Below are 15,919 nucleotides of genomic sequence, written 5' to 3'. Positions count from 1 at the left end.
CAGCTAGCTGACAATTCTGTTCCACTGATTTACAGTATCTTTGTGCTTTTTAAATAATTCATAAAAAGTTCAAGCTTAAAATTTTTTTGTTTTTCTGTTTTAGCTTCTCGAAGATTAGATGGAATTCATGTTGAATCAATAGATATAAACCCGTTGCAGCTTTGAGCAGTCCTAACAGCAACACTCATCAATGGATCCGCTAGAAGAACAACATCAAGAACTAGAGATTTTACAATCAATTTATCCGGACGAACTGACGATTCTGACGGACAAAAGGTTTCAAATTAATATATTACTAGACACAGATTCGAAACGTAGACATGCGGTATTGCTAGATGTCACTTATACAGACGAATATCCAGAAAACGTTCCGATTCTCAATGTTACAGAAGGGTCGGTTGAAAATGAAGAGAGTGACGAGGAAGAGGGTGGTGAAGAGGATGTGAATTTTGATGATGATGATGGACAGACAATGTCGAAGAAACTTTTGAATTTAATCGAAACTATAAGGTTAGACAAAGAAGATTATTTAGAATTGCTTCGAAAACTAAGGGGAGAAGCAGAAGATAATGTAGGGATGCCAAGTGTGTTTTCCTTAGCCTCTTCTTTGAAAGAACATGCTGAAACTCAGTTCAACGAAAAATTCAAAGCAAAGGAGAAAGAAATTTTGAATGCACGTGAAGCACATGAACGTGAAGAACAAAAAAAGTTTACTGGTACGAAGGTCACACCAGAGAGCTTCGAAAATTGGAGAAAGTCCTTCAGAGCTGAGCTTGGTATTGACAAAAGGTTAGAGGAGCGTTATGCAAATGTTCACAAGGGAAGGTTGACAGGTAAACAAATTTTCGAGCAAGGATTGGCTTCTGGCGAAGACTTGGAGGGTGCAGATGATGGCCATGAAGTAGACATGCAAGAACTGAAAAAGAAAATGGAAGAAACGACACTTTAGATTCTAATTTTACTGATTTCGTAAACTTTGGTGTGTTTATAAATTTATGCAAAAGTCTATAAGGCATTAATAGTCGTTACATCTATATCAGCTTTCTCTTCTTTTTGAGTAATAAATCATGCTATGCGCAACTAAATTCTGTTACTTATTCAGCACCTGATTAAGTTGTTCTTTCATTGGCTTGATATTTTTCTCAATTATCCTTGTGTCTAATGTGAATCCACCTTTTTCAGTCTTCCATGGATCCTCCCCAAAATCAGAATCACCGTAATGTATAGTAGATAGCAAATCCACGTATTCATCATCATTGTAGTTATCATCTTTCTCTGTTGTTAAGTGTGTGAGTAAGAGATTTTCGTGTAGTATGCTATCTTTGATATCTTTGGAGTCACACCGACTTGTCTCCACTTCAAACTGCCTCTGCAAGTATTCGTGACCTCTTGTGGTTAAATCTAATCCCACAGTGTTATCTTCATCGCTATCGTCAGGGACAATGAATTCATCATCATACCAATTAAATCCATCATCCTCGACTACGTCTTCACCTCCATTAAAATCCAAATGCTCGTCATCAGACTTTATCTCACTGAAATTTTCAAACTCTCCTTCTGGTTGGATGTCTTCAATTTTTTCTGTGTTCTTCAATATCGTTTCAATATCCAACGCTTCATTATCATCGTGATCACTTTCGTCACTATCAGATCCATCAATATCTGAGCTATCAATCTCATCTGATGAGCTTTCCATATCAGTATCTTCATTCATCTCTACATCTTCAACCATATCTTCACCCGCAATAGATTCACTAATAGTTTCAGCAACTGTATTACGTTTCTTGGGCTTTCTCTCGGTATCTTGGACAAGTGGAATTCTCCCCTCAATCTTCTTTAACAACTCATCAGAACAGTTGTATTCTCTCAACATTTCATTTGTTAACTCATACACATCATCCTTGGTTATCGCTATTTTGTAAATATCGTTTTTGTCCTTGATAGTGATGTCTTTGTCTGTCATTCGATGTATATCTTTTTTCCTTCCCCTTAAAATAGGAAAAAAGTTATTGTCTTCATCAGAAGAGTCATCCGTTTCACAATTTGAGCTATTAAAGTAATCAATATCCTCTTTCACTTCTCTATTTATGTTTTTCGGATCGATTATATTAACCATAGACTTCGGATCTTTAGGTTTCCTGACTGTTCTGATAAATGAATACCATTCATAAGTTTGCGAAACACTCAATTCATTCAATTTTTTAACATATAGTCGACGCATTAACTCAGTCAAATAGTCTACTACTAAGTTGTAAAGCTCAGCATATGCCAATTGATTTATTGACCTTGCTATTATTTCATCGTTATTTAATCCATTGATAATTTTCATCATGGACTCAAAGTCTTTTTTGATGAACAGACTACTATATCTATCTCTAAAATACTTAATCAATTTTCCTCGATAAACTCCTAAATTGTTATTGAACTGACTATTTTCTAAACTCTCAAATGTGGATGCTAAATTTTCTTCATACTGAATATAATCATCACTCATTTCGTAAGCAATAGGGAAATCTTCTTGCTTTAACAACTTCTTATTCAATTTTTCATCCGATTTACACCTTTTCAATTCTCTAGAAAGTATATTATATAGGTTCATGACATCAACAGATGATTTTTTCGGAAGCAGTTTGGCTATTTCCTCAACTCTGTGAATTCCGTATCTCCCAAGCGCTTCATAAAAAATATCTTTCTCTTCTGGTGTCCATTGCAATGAACTTCGATTCTCCTCGTTAGTTAATTCAGCACCTCGTATATAAATGCTTTCACGTTTGGTTTGTAAATTTAAGCTATTACCAAATCCTGTGTTCATATCAAAGTACTCTGTGAATTCTTTGCACAATAATTTGTAATATGCGTTACTTTTATACTTGTTTTGTTTTGTCAACCTGTCTTGAAACATTACTAATCTCTTTAACAATAAGTCCTCTGAAGCTTTTAGTCCTTCCTTATACCCTTTGTATAGAATGTTAAGGAGATCAACTAGTACATGTCTATACTTGATGGTCTTTTTTATAATTTTGGGGAAATCTAATGACCCCGCAACTGTTGACCATTCATTTCTCTCGGGCCTAATAAGTAAGTTTGTTTCTGCAAATTCATGCCAATCAATAAATTTCACATATCGAACAAAGCTTTCTTTTAGTCGAAGACCACTATGTGAGAAAAATAGCCGTATTAGTTTACTAAATTGTTGACATATGTTTTTGTAGTAAAAATATCCAAGCAGTGGGTGGTTAAGCATATCTTGTATCAGCTTATCATCTTCTTCTTTATCCAGTTTGATAGGTTTGTATGTCAATTGCCATGGGGGTTTATTATCAGTAGCCCTTTGCTTTTTACTAGTATTAACCTCCTCTTCGGATTGATCTTCCTCATTCAGCGGTCGCTTCATTCCCCTCTCTGTATCGCTTGCTTCCACTTCATGCATTCTATTTGCAAGTATTTTTTTCTGAACTTACAAGCTTGAAAACATGAAAATACTAGAAAATGATGTTGAAAGATTATCTTGTATACCTGTAGTTTCCTTTAAAATATCAAGCTCTACAAATTTTTCTTTTTCCCAAACAAGTTATACAGGTTGAAAATTTCATCTCAATTTTTTAATCTTCTGCACATATAAAATTCATGTACCTAGAATGTGCTTTGGGATTTCTTGGAGCTAAACAATGCTCAAGCCATACACAAGGAGGACATTTTTCAAGCAGTCATTGGTGTGCTCGTTCAAGAGATGGAATTCCAAGGTAGAAATCTCAGGAATTTCATCTGCGAAGATCTCAGCTGAAGGTAATGAGGAAACTGAAACACTGTCGGCGTCAACACCAACGTCAACGCCAAATGCATCAACAGCACCAGACCTTCCTTGCGAAAATGATGTGTCTACTCTAACAGACTTGCCGTGGGAGGAGCCTGAAGTGAAAGACAAGTTGTTCCCAGAAACGAACAATAGATTTAAGGAATCATCGGTTAACGAATTAATCCTAGCTCCAATGAAAAAAAAATCATCACCTATTCAAAAATTGCAGCCACGTAAGAGAAACGTCAAGTCAGCCAGTGATATAAATATTCAAATTGAGAGAGACTTTAAAAATTTAATGCAATTTAAGTACAACGTTACCCCAGATGATTTCTTTGCAAACATAGATGATCTGAAACCATCGAGCAATATAGTAACGATAAAACAACTAGGCGAACTAGCTCAAACACTAGATAAATCATTTCGAGTGAAACAACTCAAGAGTTACATATTTGAAAGAGCACCTGAAATCACAATCAGAAAATCAGACACCAAAAAAAAGCTAATTAACAAATTAATATCGGAGCACTGGGATTTAAAGGTAACCCTAGACCCAACAGAAGACTTGATTAGTGAAATCACAATCGATATATCTAATAGTAGAGACTTGTTTTTATTATTGAGTCACAAAGGGTTTTTGCCTCAGCATTGGTCATTGATTGGTGCACAGCTATCATTAAGCAAATCACGTCATGAACTAGTCGTAAGGGGCAGTAGTAATATTGTCAATTTTGTCCAAGCGTCGTGGAATGATTTATTGAACAATGTTTCCACAGACACTTTGGAGTTATATGATGTCAAAAGATTCTACAAATCTATCAATAAAACATTAGATTTGGACCTAATTCAAAAGGAGTTTAGTGTTTATTTTGATAAAATAACATACGATAGTGACAGTGAAAAATATATGCTATCAGCAATCAAGAATTCATTGATAAGTAAGGTCAAAATTGAGATTCTAAAAGCCACGGAGTATAGAGTCGGCAGTAGTGCCGTTGTGATTGATGAACTAATCGAAAGAGCGAAAAAGACGGATAAAGAGATGTTAGTTAGAATGGAAATTTGGGATGATAGTTTACCATGGTACGTGAGACCTGAGAATTGCTTCAGATATGCCATGTCGAAGAAAAGAAAAAGCGAAAGTTTATTGAGTGATGAGAGTATGGTTGTTAAGATTTTAAGTGAAGAAGTCCAGGACCTGAAAGCCGAGGTGGAAGAAGCTAAGGAAAAATTTGAATATAACTATATCCAATCTGGCATCAGAGATGAAGTCAAAATAAATAGAGACGAAGATTACGACAAAAATTTCTTCAAAATTAAGGAGGGTTCAGTTGTCAGTGAAGTTGAACTGGATGCCACCTCTATTCAAAAAGAACTCCTCAGTATTCCTGAAGTCAAAGTTGAAGGTAAGCTTGTGCTTGATAATACGATCAGTGTGAAATTAGGAAAGTTATTATATTCTAAGGAGGATGATTCGGCCTCACATTTCAACTCAAACATTCCTGAATTTATCCGTAGAATTGGAAAGCTTGAGCTTATGGACAAGGGCTCTTCATTGTTTGGATCATCTGGTGGTATTTTAAACAGATTCAGTAAGCAAATCCATATCAAACTCATTCCTAATGGATTTTGGGACAATAAGTTTGACAAGTTTACTAAATTCCCAAGTATTGACATATTAGTAGACTATAGGGACAACAGGTTAGAAGTAAATAACTTCAGTGCTTTTGTTAGTGAAGTTGAGAGAAATGTCGATGTTGCGATTCCTACATTAGAACTCGACTTGAGATTTCAGAATAGTATTAACTCTATGTTAGTTTACAATAAGGATCAGTGGATACTTAATGGACGATCAGAGGCCGAGTTTCAAGATACTAATGGGGACAAGGAGGAAAACGACGTCACTCGGAATAAGAAGCAAATTAATATGTTTATCTCCCAAATAGCAAGGAAGAACTTGGATAGCAGAAGCACTGCGGGTTTACGAGGAATGATCCATCAATTTAAATACAAGCCCTACACTTTTATTATCAACGGTGAACCAATAAAGTATAGTGCTGTTTCAGTTGACTTTGTGAAAAGTATCGAACTTGAGCATGAAGGTCTCCCCGTATCACTTGAGCTAAAAGACGATGGGGAGCATCAACGCGTTGAAGTTTCCATGCTTAAAGAGGAGAACGCCACGATGGACTCCTTTGTCCAGTCCAGTATCTCCCTTTCTCAATTCCTTTGTAAATAGATTATATAGATCATTAAATGAACAGATCATGTTAAATAGTCAAAGATTAGTAATGGGGGCTTTGTTTGAAATATAGAGTTAGTATTTGTTAAAACACCACACCATACTACACGACTAATAAAAGAACAATATATGCTCTTATTGGAATATAGTAGGACAACCATACAAACATTGACTTTGCTGTGCTTGGTTGTGCTTCTTTTATTCCAAACATTATTTGGTCACGTGATTAGGTGTTTTTTTTTAGCTTGTGTGGTCAATTAGTGAAAAGGAGCAAAGGGTTTATAAAGATTTTAATCTTTTTACAAAATACCCTTATACTATTAGGACAAATGGTAATCCCGTAAACATTGAGTACAGCCACCTTCAAACTAACACTGATCAATGCAAGAGATGCTCCCCCCCCTTCTTAAACAAGCCTGTTGACAGGATCTTGGAAATTTGCTGTTGCAAAGAAAGTTTTATGTTGCATTATGACAACTGTGTATGTTGCATCACAAAGAGGCACTGAAATTTTTTTTTTTTCTTCTTCTATACGGCGCGCATTCCCATTTCCATTTCCATCTGCTGTCCCCGTCCATTTTCGGTTTCCACTCTCCACCACCCAATCCGTACAAATTGACATTTTTGCCACTCAATTGACACTTCCTCTTAGTTCTTCTTTCACCTCCTTGCAATACAAGCATTTAATTAACTAACAATGTCCACCACTTACTTTGACGTCTCCGCAAACGGCCAACCATTAGGTAGAATTACCTTCAAGCTTTACTCTGATGTCCCAAAGACAGCAGAAAACTTCAGAGCTTTATGTACTGGTGAAAAGGGTTTCGGTTACAAGGACTCCATCTTCCACAGAGTTATTCCAGAATTCATGTTACAAGGTGGTGATTTCACCAACTTCAATGGTACCGGTGGTAAGTCCATCTACGGTAACAAGTTTGCTGATGAAAACTTCATCCACAGACACACCAAGCCAGGTCTTTTATCCATGGCTAATGCAGGTCCAAACACCAACGGTTCTCAATTCTTCATTACCACCGTTCCATGCCCATGGTTAGATGGTAAGCACGTTGTTTTCGGTGAAGTCACCGATGGTTTAGACGTTGTCAAGAAGGTTGAATCTTTAGGTTCCCCATCTGGTCAAACCAGAGCAGAAATCAAGATCACTGATTGTGGTGAATTATAAATGGATTCACCTTGAAAATGTGGCATTCTTCTCATATATAAGTTTATAATTTTGTTCTTGCTTTAAAGCTAACAATTAACAAATAAAATCTTAACATACTTTATCGACAGTTGTAAAACGTGGTTGTTTTCTAATTACGTTATACCCATGATTAATATACTAAAGGCCTGAAATCCGCTGTAAATGCGAAAAGTCCACTTTGGGAAAGCTGAGTCATCGCGGAAAATTACTCCCCCATTTTTCAGGCTAGTGTTCTAAAAATGACTTGATTACATTGGCTATCCATTGATTGTTTCTTTCGGTGGAATCCAACACTGTTATTCGTTTACTAACAAGAGAGACTTAATAATAGCATCAAAGATGGACTTAGTTAACCATATGACAGATAGACTGCTTTTTGCAGTTCCTAAGAAAGGTAGGCTCTACGAAAAATGCACCTCGATGCTGAAAGGTGCCGATATTCAATTCAATAGATCTAACAGATTAGATATTGCATTATGTCTCAACCTACCTATAGCTTTGATCTTTCTACCTGCTGCAGATATTCCTACATTCGTTGGTGAAGGTAGATGTGATATTGGGATCACTGGTTATGACCAAGTTATGGAGTCCCAAGTTGACGTTGATATGGGTGTCGACTTATCGTTTGGTAAATGTAAGTTACAAATCCAGGTACCTGTGAATGGACAATACACTAAACCAGAGCAACTTATTGGCAAGACCATTGTTTCATCTTTTGTCAACTTAACAAGAGAATATTTTGTTAAATTAGAAGGAGTTAAGGACGTCAGTGAATTGAAAACCAAAGTTAAGTATGTCGGTGGTTCAGTTGAAGCATCCTGTGCTTTAGGCGTTGGTGATGCAATTGTAGACTTGGTTGAATCTGGAGAAACTATGAAAGCTGCAGGATTGCATGCCATCGAAACGATCTTGGATACATCTGCACATTTGATCTACTCCAAAAATCCTTCACACCCGGAACTGTTGGAATTGATTCAATCAAGATTTGAAGGTCTTCTGGCAGCTAACAAGTATGTTTTGTGTAATTACAATGCACCAAGGGAGAAACTCCCTGAGCTATTGAAGATCACACCAGGCAGAAGAGCTGCAACTGTCTCTCCATTAGAAAGTTCGGACTGGGTTGCTGTTTCTAGTATGGTTGAAAAGAAGAACATTGCGAATATTATGGATGAATTAAAGAGAATTGGTGCGTCTGATATTCTCACATTCAATATTACAAATTGTAGAGTTTAAGTCTGGGGTTTAAACTGCTCTTATTTTCTGTTGGAAAATGCCGGAAAGTACTATAAATAGAAAGCTTTATATAGTTATATAGACACCTTTATAAATATATCACGTGTATTCAAAGGAAAACTACTTTTTTTTTGGACTCTAAAAACTATACACTTGAGGAATCTTTAATGTTTCAAGTCAGCTTGTAGTGCTCTTTTTGGGCTGCGTTTTGTCTACATTTTAGTGCTAGAAAGTTGCATAGGTAACAGTTTTGTCCTTAGGAGTAGTGTAACCAATCTAGAAAGAAAGTTAACATAAAAAAAGGAACAAACGAAAAGGCTAGAGTAGGTGTTAAAAGAGGTGGATCCTAATCAAAATGGACGTTAAACGGTAGTGAGTAGTTGAGCTAGTGATTGTAGAGTCAAACCAACGGGGTTTTGGGGATACACCAAAGGCTAGAAAAAGCAGATAGTTATAAATCAAGAAAGCAAGATTGTTAGATTTTAAATCAAAAATCTAAAAGCACACAATTTCATGATTAATGGTTACTCTCTTACTACCACACAAAAACAAGTAACCTTGAAATTAAAATGGAAACTATACCTGTTTTAAGTGATCCAGAATTGTGGTGTGGTTTAACATAGATAGTATGCACCAGACAGCCTAAGGCAAAAACTCATAGACCCCGGTATTTGATAGATTCAGTCTCTTTCAAACGAAGAAAATGAACATGTCAATCCAAAATAATAAGTCCAGAGAAAAAAAGTTCATTAAAAATATAAGTAGTTAGAATCTGCAACAAAGTTGTAAGGCGTTCTATTGAAAACATATATTTAGCGATGTGTACACTTATGTAAGTAATTACTGAAGAGGTTTTGATTGAAGATATTTTTGTAACAACAGAAATTGTTTAGCTAACTCAATACTGTTTTAAAACAACACAAAGCTTAAACATCTGTCTCAAAAGTTTCCACCCCTAGATCAGAAATACTGGTGTTGTGAGAGGGGTTTTGATATTATCCGGATATTTTTAAATTTAACCTTCTAAAACACCAACTTTTGAAATATACGTTAGGTGATAAGCACCAGAGATTGAGGTAGCATGAATTAATAGAATAATCAGGTGGCTAATTTTGCTATCAAGTTTAACGAAGGTTACCGTTTAAATTTACTCTCTATAAGCATATAAGACAACAATAGCTTCTACGAAAAAGATTTGGATGCACCAACCTTTCATTTTTGTACCTTGAGATAGAAAACCATGATTTTCAAATTCCGCTAAAAATATATTGAAAAGTAAATAGGTCTTGGTTTTAGTTTCAGAAACTAGTAAATAACAATAAATATAAGATCGATGTAACTCCAACAGGTCAATTTTATAGTTTTTATAATTCAGAGGGAATGCTTCATCGACAATTATAACTTAACAAAAACTTTTTTCTAAACTTCCATATGTATTGCTGCAAAAATAAAGTTACATTTAGCCCGAACTTCAAGAGGAGACGCTTCAGAACAGTTATCTCGATATGTATCGTTTATTTCATCAATTTTCAATGTCACAAAACTCAAACAGGAAAACAATAAAAATATGCATTTCGTTGAAAAGCTTATATATTTATATATATGTATATATTAGAACCATAGTTTACAGGGTGTAAGCATTGCTGCTTTTAGATAGTTTTTGGAACTACTCTTCTTGTAAACCGACATGACTATTTTCAAATATTTTGTTTATAATACTAGTATATACTGGGTAAAAAATTGCTGCCACTATTCCAGAAACCTTTTGTGGCTTAGTTTATTTGGAAAGTCGAATCATTGATTTTAGTGGTAATAGATAGAAGAAAAAAAAAGCTAAAGCGTGAAAAGAACAGTAATTAAAAGCTGTGCTTTGTTGCCCAACTCAAAGAAACAAAGATGGTAAGCAAAAGAGTGATTTTATGGTCCGTAATAATCGTTCTAATAAAATGAAGATCAAAGAAGCTGGATTTATGGTACTCCATCATAATGAGAACAGTCATCAATTTAAAAAAAAGAGTGTAGCGTTGCAAACTCGCTTGTCTAGTTTTTCAGCAGTGGAGGAAAATGAAACGTGTGCAGAAGATCGTTCATTTTCATAGGGAGCCAGAATCAGTACAGCTAGCATAATTTAAAGCAGGGGTCACTGCGCCGAGGCAAGTTTTGATAAACCAAGAACAAATAAAAACAAGAATTGACAGTTCTTTGTAGATTGTGTCGTTGTTACTCAGTATATCGTTTGAGAAATTAGCGGGATGAGAAGGCTAAATTTATGGTTGCACATGAAAGTCTTACAACATATACTACTCAAACGTCAGCTGTGGCTAACAAAAGCAAAGCATTCACGTTTTTAGTAATTCATTTGATCATAATGATACTTACAAAATTGCTCAGAGAATGAATTTTCATAGCGCTGCATGTCTAATATGGCCTCAGAAGAAAACTCGTATTTTACATAAGCTTCCCGTCCTATCAGATCGGATGGGTCTCCAAATCACATTCGTGGGGCCTAGTAAAGTCTTTGATTAAATGAATGAATATATCTGCAGTTAGTCGAATCTGGAAAAGTCCTTAAGATTTCAGAAAATACAGACCGAAAGAAGAAGGATTGTCTTATACACTGAATGTAAAAGCACGTCTAATTATTCCAAAAAGAGCAAAATGCTTATATACGTCACACTTCTATGGAAACCTCGGAAAATGTTGCAGATTGCATGCAGAAACCCTCCCACATTTGTGTCAAAACATGATTTTAGGTGTGGGCACGCCTTTTAACCGGAGATAAGTCATGGGGCATTTGGGTCTGGATTGTCCCATAGAGGGATTCCATGTGTACAGTTGTTCTCAATATGTACGCTACTGGACTGTAGTCTGTCAACATTGTATCAGAGGAGAAAAAAATCAATGGTTAATAATAATGTAACATGTCAAAACTAGTAGGAGTGTCCGCTGAAAAAAACGTCCCGTATAAATGTCTATACAATTATATTCAACGTGTTACCTATTGGCTTGGAAGTTATGATTTTCATGTAAGTGGCCCGAGTGAGTGACTGTGTTTGCCCCGTACATATTCAAATCTCGATAAATGGGCTATTTTGTAGGGGAAAACCGGAACTGAACAGGTATGCGTCACTGTCCACGCACTCCAATACAGTTACAGCTTCAAGTGTATGTGGAAACTGGTACCACCCAAATTTGTTTCTTGCGAAACATCCGTTGAACAGGTGTTATGAGTATTTATTGTGTTCGGGCATCTAAGATTGAACTAAAGGTCCGTACAATGGTTTTAAACTGTGTTTGATATAATTTTTCAGTTCACCAGTAATATAAGAGAGGTACAATTGTCTTGCTAGTATAATTATTTCAAAAGTGTAGACAAGCTTGTTTTTTTTGTAAATAATTCGCTTGACCAAAAGAATGAAAGATTGTCTCATTCTTACAAATGCTCCATGTCTCTAAAGGTCTTGTTCAGTTAGCTACCTAAACATGGCAAAAACATTGCTGCCACCAAAAATTTCAGAGTGAAATTATCCAGATCTAGCACCCAATCGATAGCAGAAACTTCCCTAATCATTTTAAGACCCGCACAGGCATGAACGAATTCTGCAAGAGGAGCATTGTGGAATAAGTCAATCGTGCTCCAAGGACCGTTGTAACAGAAAATAGTCAGTAAGCTGTGGCTAACTTGCTCTGGGGAGAGCTCGAATTTATTCAGAGAGGTGTTTTGGCTAAGTTTTTTCCAGTTTCAGATACTTGTAACGGTAAAAATGACCTCATGCATGTTAAACCCAACTTAATCATCTCCCCCATAGTAATTGCTAAAGGACTTTGTTTTCCAGTACAGTATGTTCTGTTTATTACTCTCGAGTCCTGAAAATATCTATTGCTTGAAATTGTGGAAATCATAGAATTCACAGATTTTTTTGTGGGAAACTATTAGAGACATGTCTGTTGGTGAATGGAAATTTCTCTGAAAAGAGAAACACATACTATGTGGGGATAATTAAAATGAAACACCGCAGCTTGTTGCTATATTAACCAGATCCAAAAACTACTATAAATGAACCGATCTGGTTATAAGGCGCATGCAAAAATATGTAATACACAAATTCGATTATACACATTTTCTTTTAAAGCCATGGTTATTCCAAATTACACTCTAAAAACGACCGAGTAATTTACCAATATAAAGAATCCCCTTTTCCCAAATACAGCCAATATGAAATAATTCTTTTTTGTATTAATGTTATAAACTGAGTAGTTTTGGGCTGATATTCTATCATGTATATTGAACTTTATATACACTAGCTATAGAAAAGACTGTAAAGTTGTGTAAAAATATTGCTGGCTGCATGTGATTCAAGTTATTTTGGTCATTTGCAAAAAAATCCAGCCTTAACAGTGGAAAACTGAATAATGCCGAAATTAAATTATCTCATCATTTGTCAAGAAAAAGCCTTAGAGTAATAGTTGTTGGTGGGGAAGGGGAAGTGGAGGTTGAAGGTTTTAGAACTTTAGGCTTTTAAAACAGAATTTTGTTTAGTTCTTGCAGACATTTATACCTTCTGGGAATTTTTCGCATACCGTTATTTGAAACCGTAAGTAGATTAGAGTTGAATTGAAAGTGATTTTGGTATACCTCTAAAGCGTTTAATTACACAGAAATACCTTATCAATGAATTAGCAAAGTGCTTTTTAATTAGACAGGAGGCAACGCTAGGAGAATTGAAAGGAGATGTTGAACGATTGCTGTATCAAAAAAGGACAAAATCTTATTGTATGACTGCAAGTCAAAGGTAGAGCAATGGAAATCAAACCTAGTAAAAAAACAAAATTGTAGATCACCGTTTAGAAAGAAAGTGTTTTGAGATTTCTTTATGTCAGCTGTGGCTATAGGTTTCTATTCAAGAGAAAACAAATTGAGAGATCCATATGGCTAAACTGAAGGGAAGAAAAGCAATTATTCCAGACAATTCCTTTTTGGTATAGATGTGTTTTCCAATCAAGGTAGTGTTGCTTTCAAAAGAATATACAGCAAACTCAATGCCATACACAGTGATAATTGGGATCACAAAACTCTCTAAGTTTGCTTTTGTGTTTTAAATTGAGCAATTCTGCAATTATATGGGATATTATACCAGGTCGTTTCCTTATCACCATCCACTTTTTATTTTGAAATGAAGCTTAATGGGAGAAAGGGTTCAGCTGACAGTAGTTGTGAAAAACCCAAATTTCACGGGTTTCTCTTTATTTGAAAGTGTGAGACCTATGGTGTCTGAAAGATTCCCATTACTAAAGCGGAGCTTGGGCAATAGTTTGTCATTAAGAAACAAATATTATACACAAACACACCAAAACTTAAAGGAGTAGAACGTAATTTGTGGATGTATTAATGCGGCTGCTGAATCTTGCCACAAAGACCGTCGTTGATGATTCCCGTTGGCATTTAAGAAGCAGTGATACTACAAGACATTTAATATTAGTTGTTAATTGTGTAATGGTTCCTTCCTCGACAATATTCCAATACTTTATGTTCGTAGTTTATGAGTACATTCCAGGTTGGGGATCCAGCATTGACTATCATTTTCAACCAGGAGAAAATGACCGGAAAAGAAAAGAAAAGCCCGAATCGAGTGCTTGAACAAAGACGCTTGCATCAAGTATGCATAACCATACGGTATTTCCAGAGCTTCATTCTACAGACCCTATTGAGAAATGCATGTCAGTCAATGTGCTTTGTCTCCACTGTATAATTACGACCATTCACAGGTAAGGCCGTGAGGTGGTGTGCTTACCCCACGAATTGGTATGATTTACTTGTCATGAGGTGTTACTCGTCATATTCACTCAAACTCCGTGACTTATTAGGCATGAAAATTTGATGTTTTATGCAGGCTTGTGCAGTCCCACTTTATATCTGCAGTGGAACTATTCCATTTGGTCGCATAAGGACATAAATGTTCCATTGAAGAATTTCTTAAGGCATGGGAAACATGAAGGCGCGTATATTTTCGGAAGGAAAAGGAATTTTCATTACTGGTGATGAAAAAAGGGTAACTTATTATGTGGTAATATGCAGTAACCTGCAGGTAGCACATACTAATATCACATAATCCCTTTTGATGTAGGTGCAGACAACAAAACCCATTTGGCCATCAGCAGGCTGGCTTGTATTTCCACATGCATTTTACATGCATTTGAACTACTTCCTCAATATGTTTCCACTGATCTTTCTGGTTCTGTTCCATGTTTGTATGCATCCAATGGAAATGACGTCTTTATGGAAAGGTGAGTATGGAGTTATTCATTATAACTTAGCAAGACCTATTGTAACACAGTTACAGTTCATCCTAGTGCCTCTGTTTTTGTTTTCCCCTATCCGGAGGGTACCGTGACTTCCAAGAGATTCATTTTCAAACTTAGAGCTTGTGCACGGAATTAAGGAGTAAATGCATTCCATGGGTATTCTAGCCAATGTATTAACGTAAACATACGTATATTTTGCATAACAAACTGGATAGTATTAATTTAATAGCTTTGTTTCTTTTATTACTACCCCCCCAGAGAAATGTAGAATATTGATCTGCAAGTGTACAATTTCCAGAAACTACACTCGCCTATAGAGAATGTCAGATCAAATGGTTCCAAACAGAGTGGTACAAGATGCTAATCATGCATAGCAATTCCCCAAAACCTGGCCTTTGAATTGAAATTACTAGGTGGAAGTGGAATGTAATAGTAGGAAATAAAAAAAAAACAATGTCTCCAGTCAGTGGTAGTATTTGCAACCTCCCGTCTCCACCACAGTCTTTGTCTTTGTCTTTTCGGCATAGTTCTCCTATGCTCAGATACTGTACTTTGCTCAGATACTGTTCTTATGACGTGGAAATACCAGACACACAAGACCAACACTTTGAGGTTGTCCTAAACATGTGTCCGGTAAAGTCCCCCCCCCTCCCCCACACGCAGTGTCTTGATACCGGATCTTGGTGTCTTAACTGTATAGATACAGATCGCCCTGAACAGCACAAGGTGATTTTCATTAGGTAGATCGAAGCGTAGCGCAGCGATCAACTTACCCCAAGAGAAATATAATTTGATTCTTTTTTTAGCTCACAGTCAATATCAGGCGGTAGCCTTGCATTGCCGAAGGGCACCCCAATTGGCCAGAGTTCTAGAATTCCGCACACGCATTTGTATCTGCAATGTACGGCCTAAAAAATTCGTTTCTGATTTGCATTGCAGGAAATTTGTGCGCATCCACAAAGTTTGTGTCTGCATACAGGTACATCTGCAGGACATACGAGCAGTAGAAAATTCCAGTTGTCTGCATCTAAGAGAAGGCATTCTTTAATGTTTAGCTTGTTTGTTTTGGAATAGCACCAGTTTGTACAGAACAATGAGGCCCCTCAGCTTGTGAACCACACTGTGTTACCTCCTTGCACGA

General features: G+C 36.2%; 5 protein-coding genes across 5 annotated transcripts; 4 read left to right on the top strand and 1 right to left on the bottom strand.

The window, feature by feature from the left end:
* Positions 1 to 190: 190 nt before the first annotated feature.
* On the top strand, positions 191 to 949 carry C5L36_0B07830 (uncharacterized protein; the record flags this gene model as incomplete). The annotated part of the gene is made up of 1 exon (XM_029465153.1): positions 191 to 949. One exon carries the CDS (start codon positions 191 to 193, stop codon positions 947 to 949), a length of 759 nt encoding a protein of 252 aa, XP_029321012.1.
* Positions 950 to 1,090: 141 nt separating this feature from the next.
* On the bottom strand, positions 1,091 to 3,430 carry C5L36_0B07820 (uncharacterized protein; the record flags this gene model as incomplete). The annotated part of the gene is made up of 1 exon (XM_029465152.1): positions 1,091 to 3,430. One exon carries the CDS (start codon positions 3,428 to 3,430, stop codon positions 1,091 to 1,093), a length of 2,340 nt encoding a protein of 779 aa, XP_029321011.1.
* A 238-nt stretch (positions 3,431 to 3,668) lies between these two features.
* Positions 3,669 to 6,035, top strand: C5L36_0B07810 (uncharacterized protein; the record flags this gene model as incomplete). Its single annotated transcript, XM_029465151.1, has 1 exon — positions 3,669 to 6,035. One exon carries the CDS (start codon positions 3,669 to 3,671, stop codon positions 6,033 to 6,035), a length of 2,367 nt encoding a protein of 788 aa, XP_029321010.1.
* Positions 6,036 to 6,735: 700 nt separating this feature from the next.
* Positions 6,736 to 7,221, top strand: C5L36_0B07800 (uncharacterized protein; the record flags this gene model as incomplete). Its single annotated transcript, XM_029465150.1, has 1 exon — positions 6,736 to 7,221. The coding sequence occupies one exon, from the start codon at positions 6,736 to 6,738 to the stop codon at positions 7,219 to 7,221; it is 486 nt and encodes a 161-aa protein (XP_029321009.1).
* Positions 7,222 to 7,581: 360 nt separating this feature from the next.
* On the top strand, positions 7,582 to 8,475 carry C5L36_0B07790 (uncharacterized protein; the record flags this gene model as incomplete). The annotated part of the gene is made up of 1 exon (XM_029465149.1): positions 7,582 to 8,475. The coding sequence occupies one exon, from the start codon at positions 7,582 to 7,584 to the stop codon at positions 8,473 to 8,475; it is 894 nt and encodes a 297-aa protein (XP_029321008.1).
* Positions 8,476 to 15,919: the final 7,444 nt, after the last annotated feature.

This window comes from Pichia kudriavzevii, chromosome 2 (genome assembly GCF_003054445.1).
Source record: "Pichia kudriavzevii chromosome 2, complete sequence".
In the NCBI taxonomy this organism is placed as follows: Eukaryota; Fungi; Ascomycota; class Pichiomycetes; order Pichiales; family Pichiaceae; genus Pichia; species Pichia kudriavzevii.
Note: the sequence above shows the minus strand (reverse complement) of the source record. Positions and strands in the feature narration are given on the sequence as shown.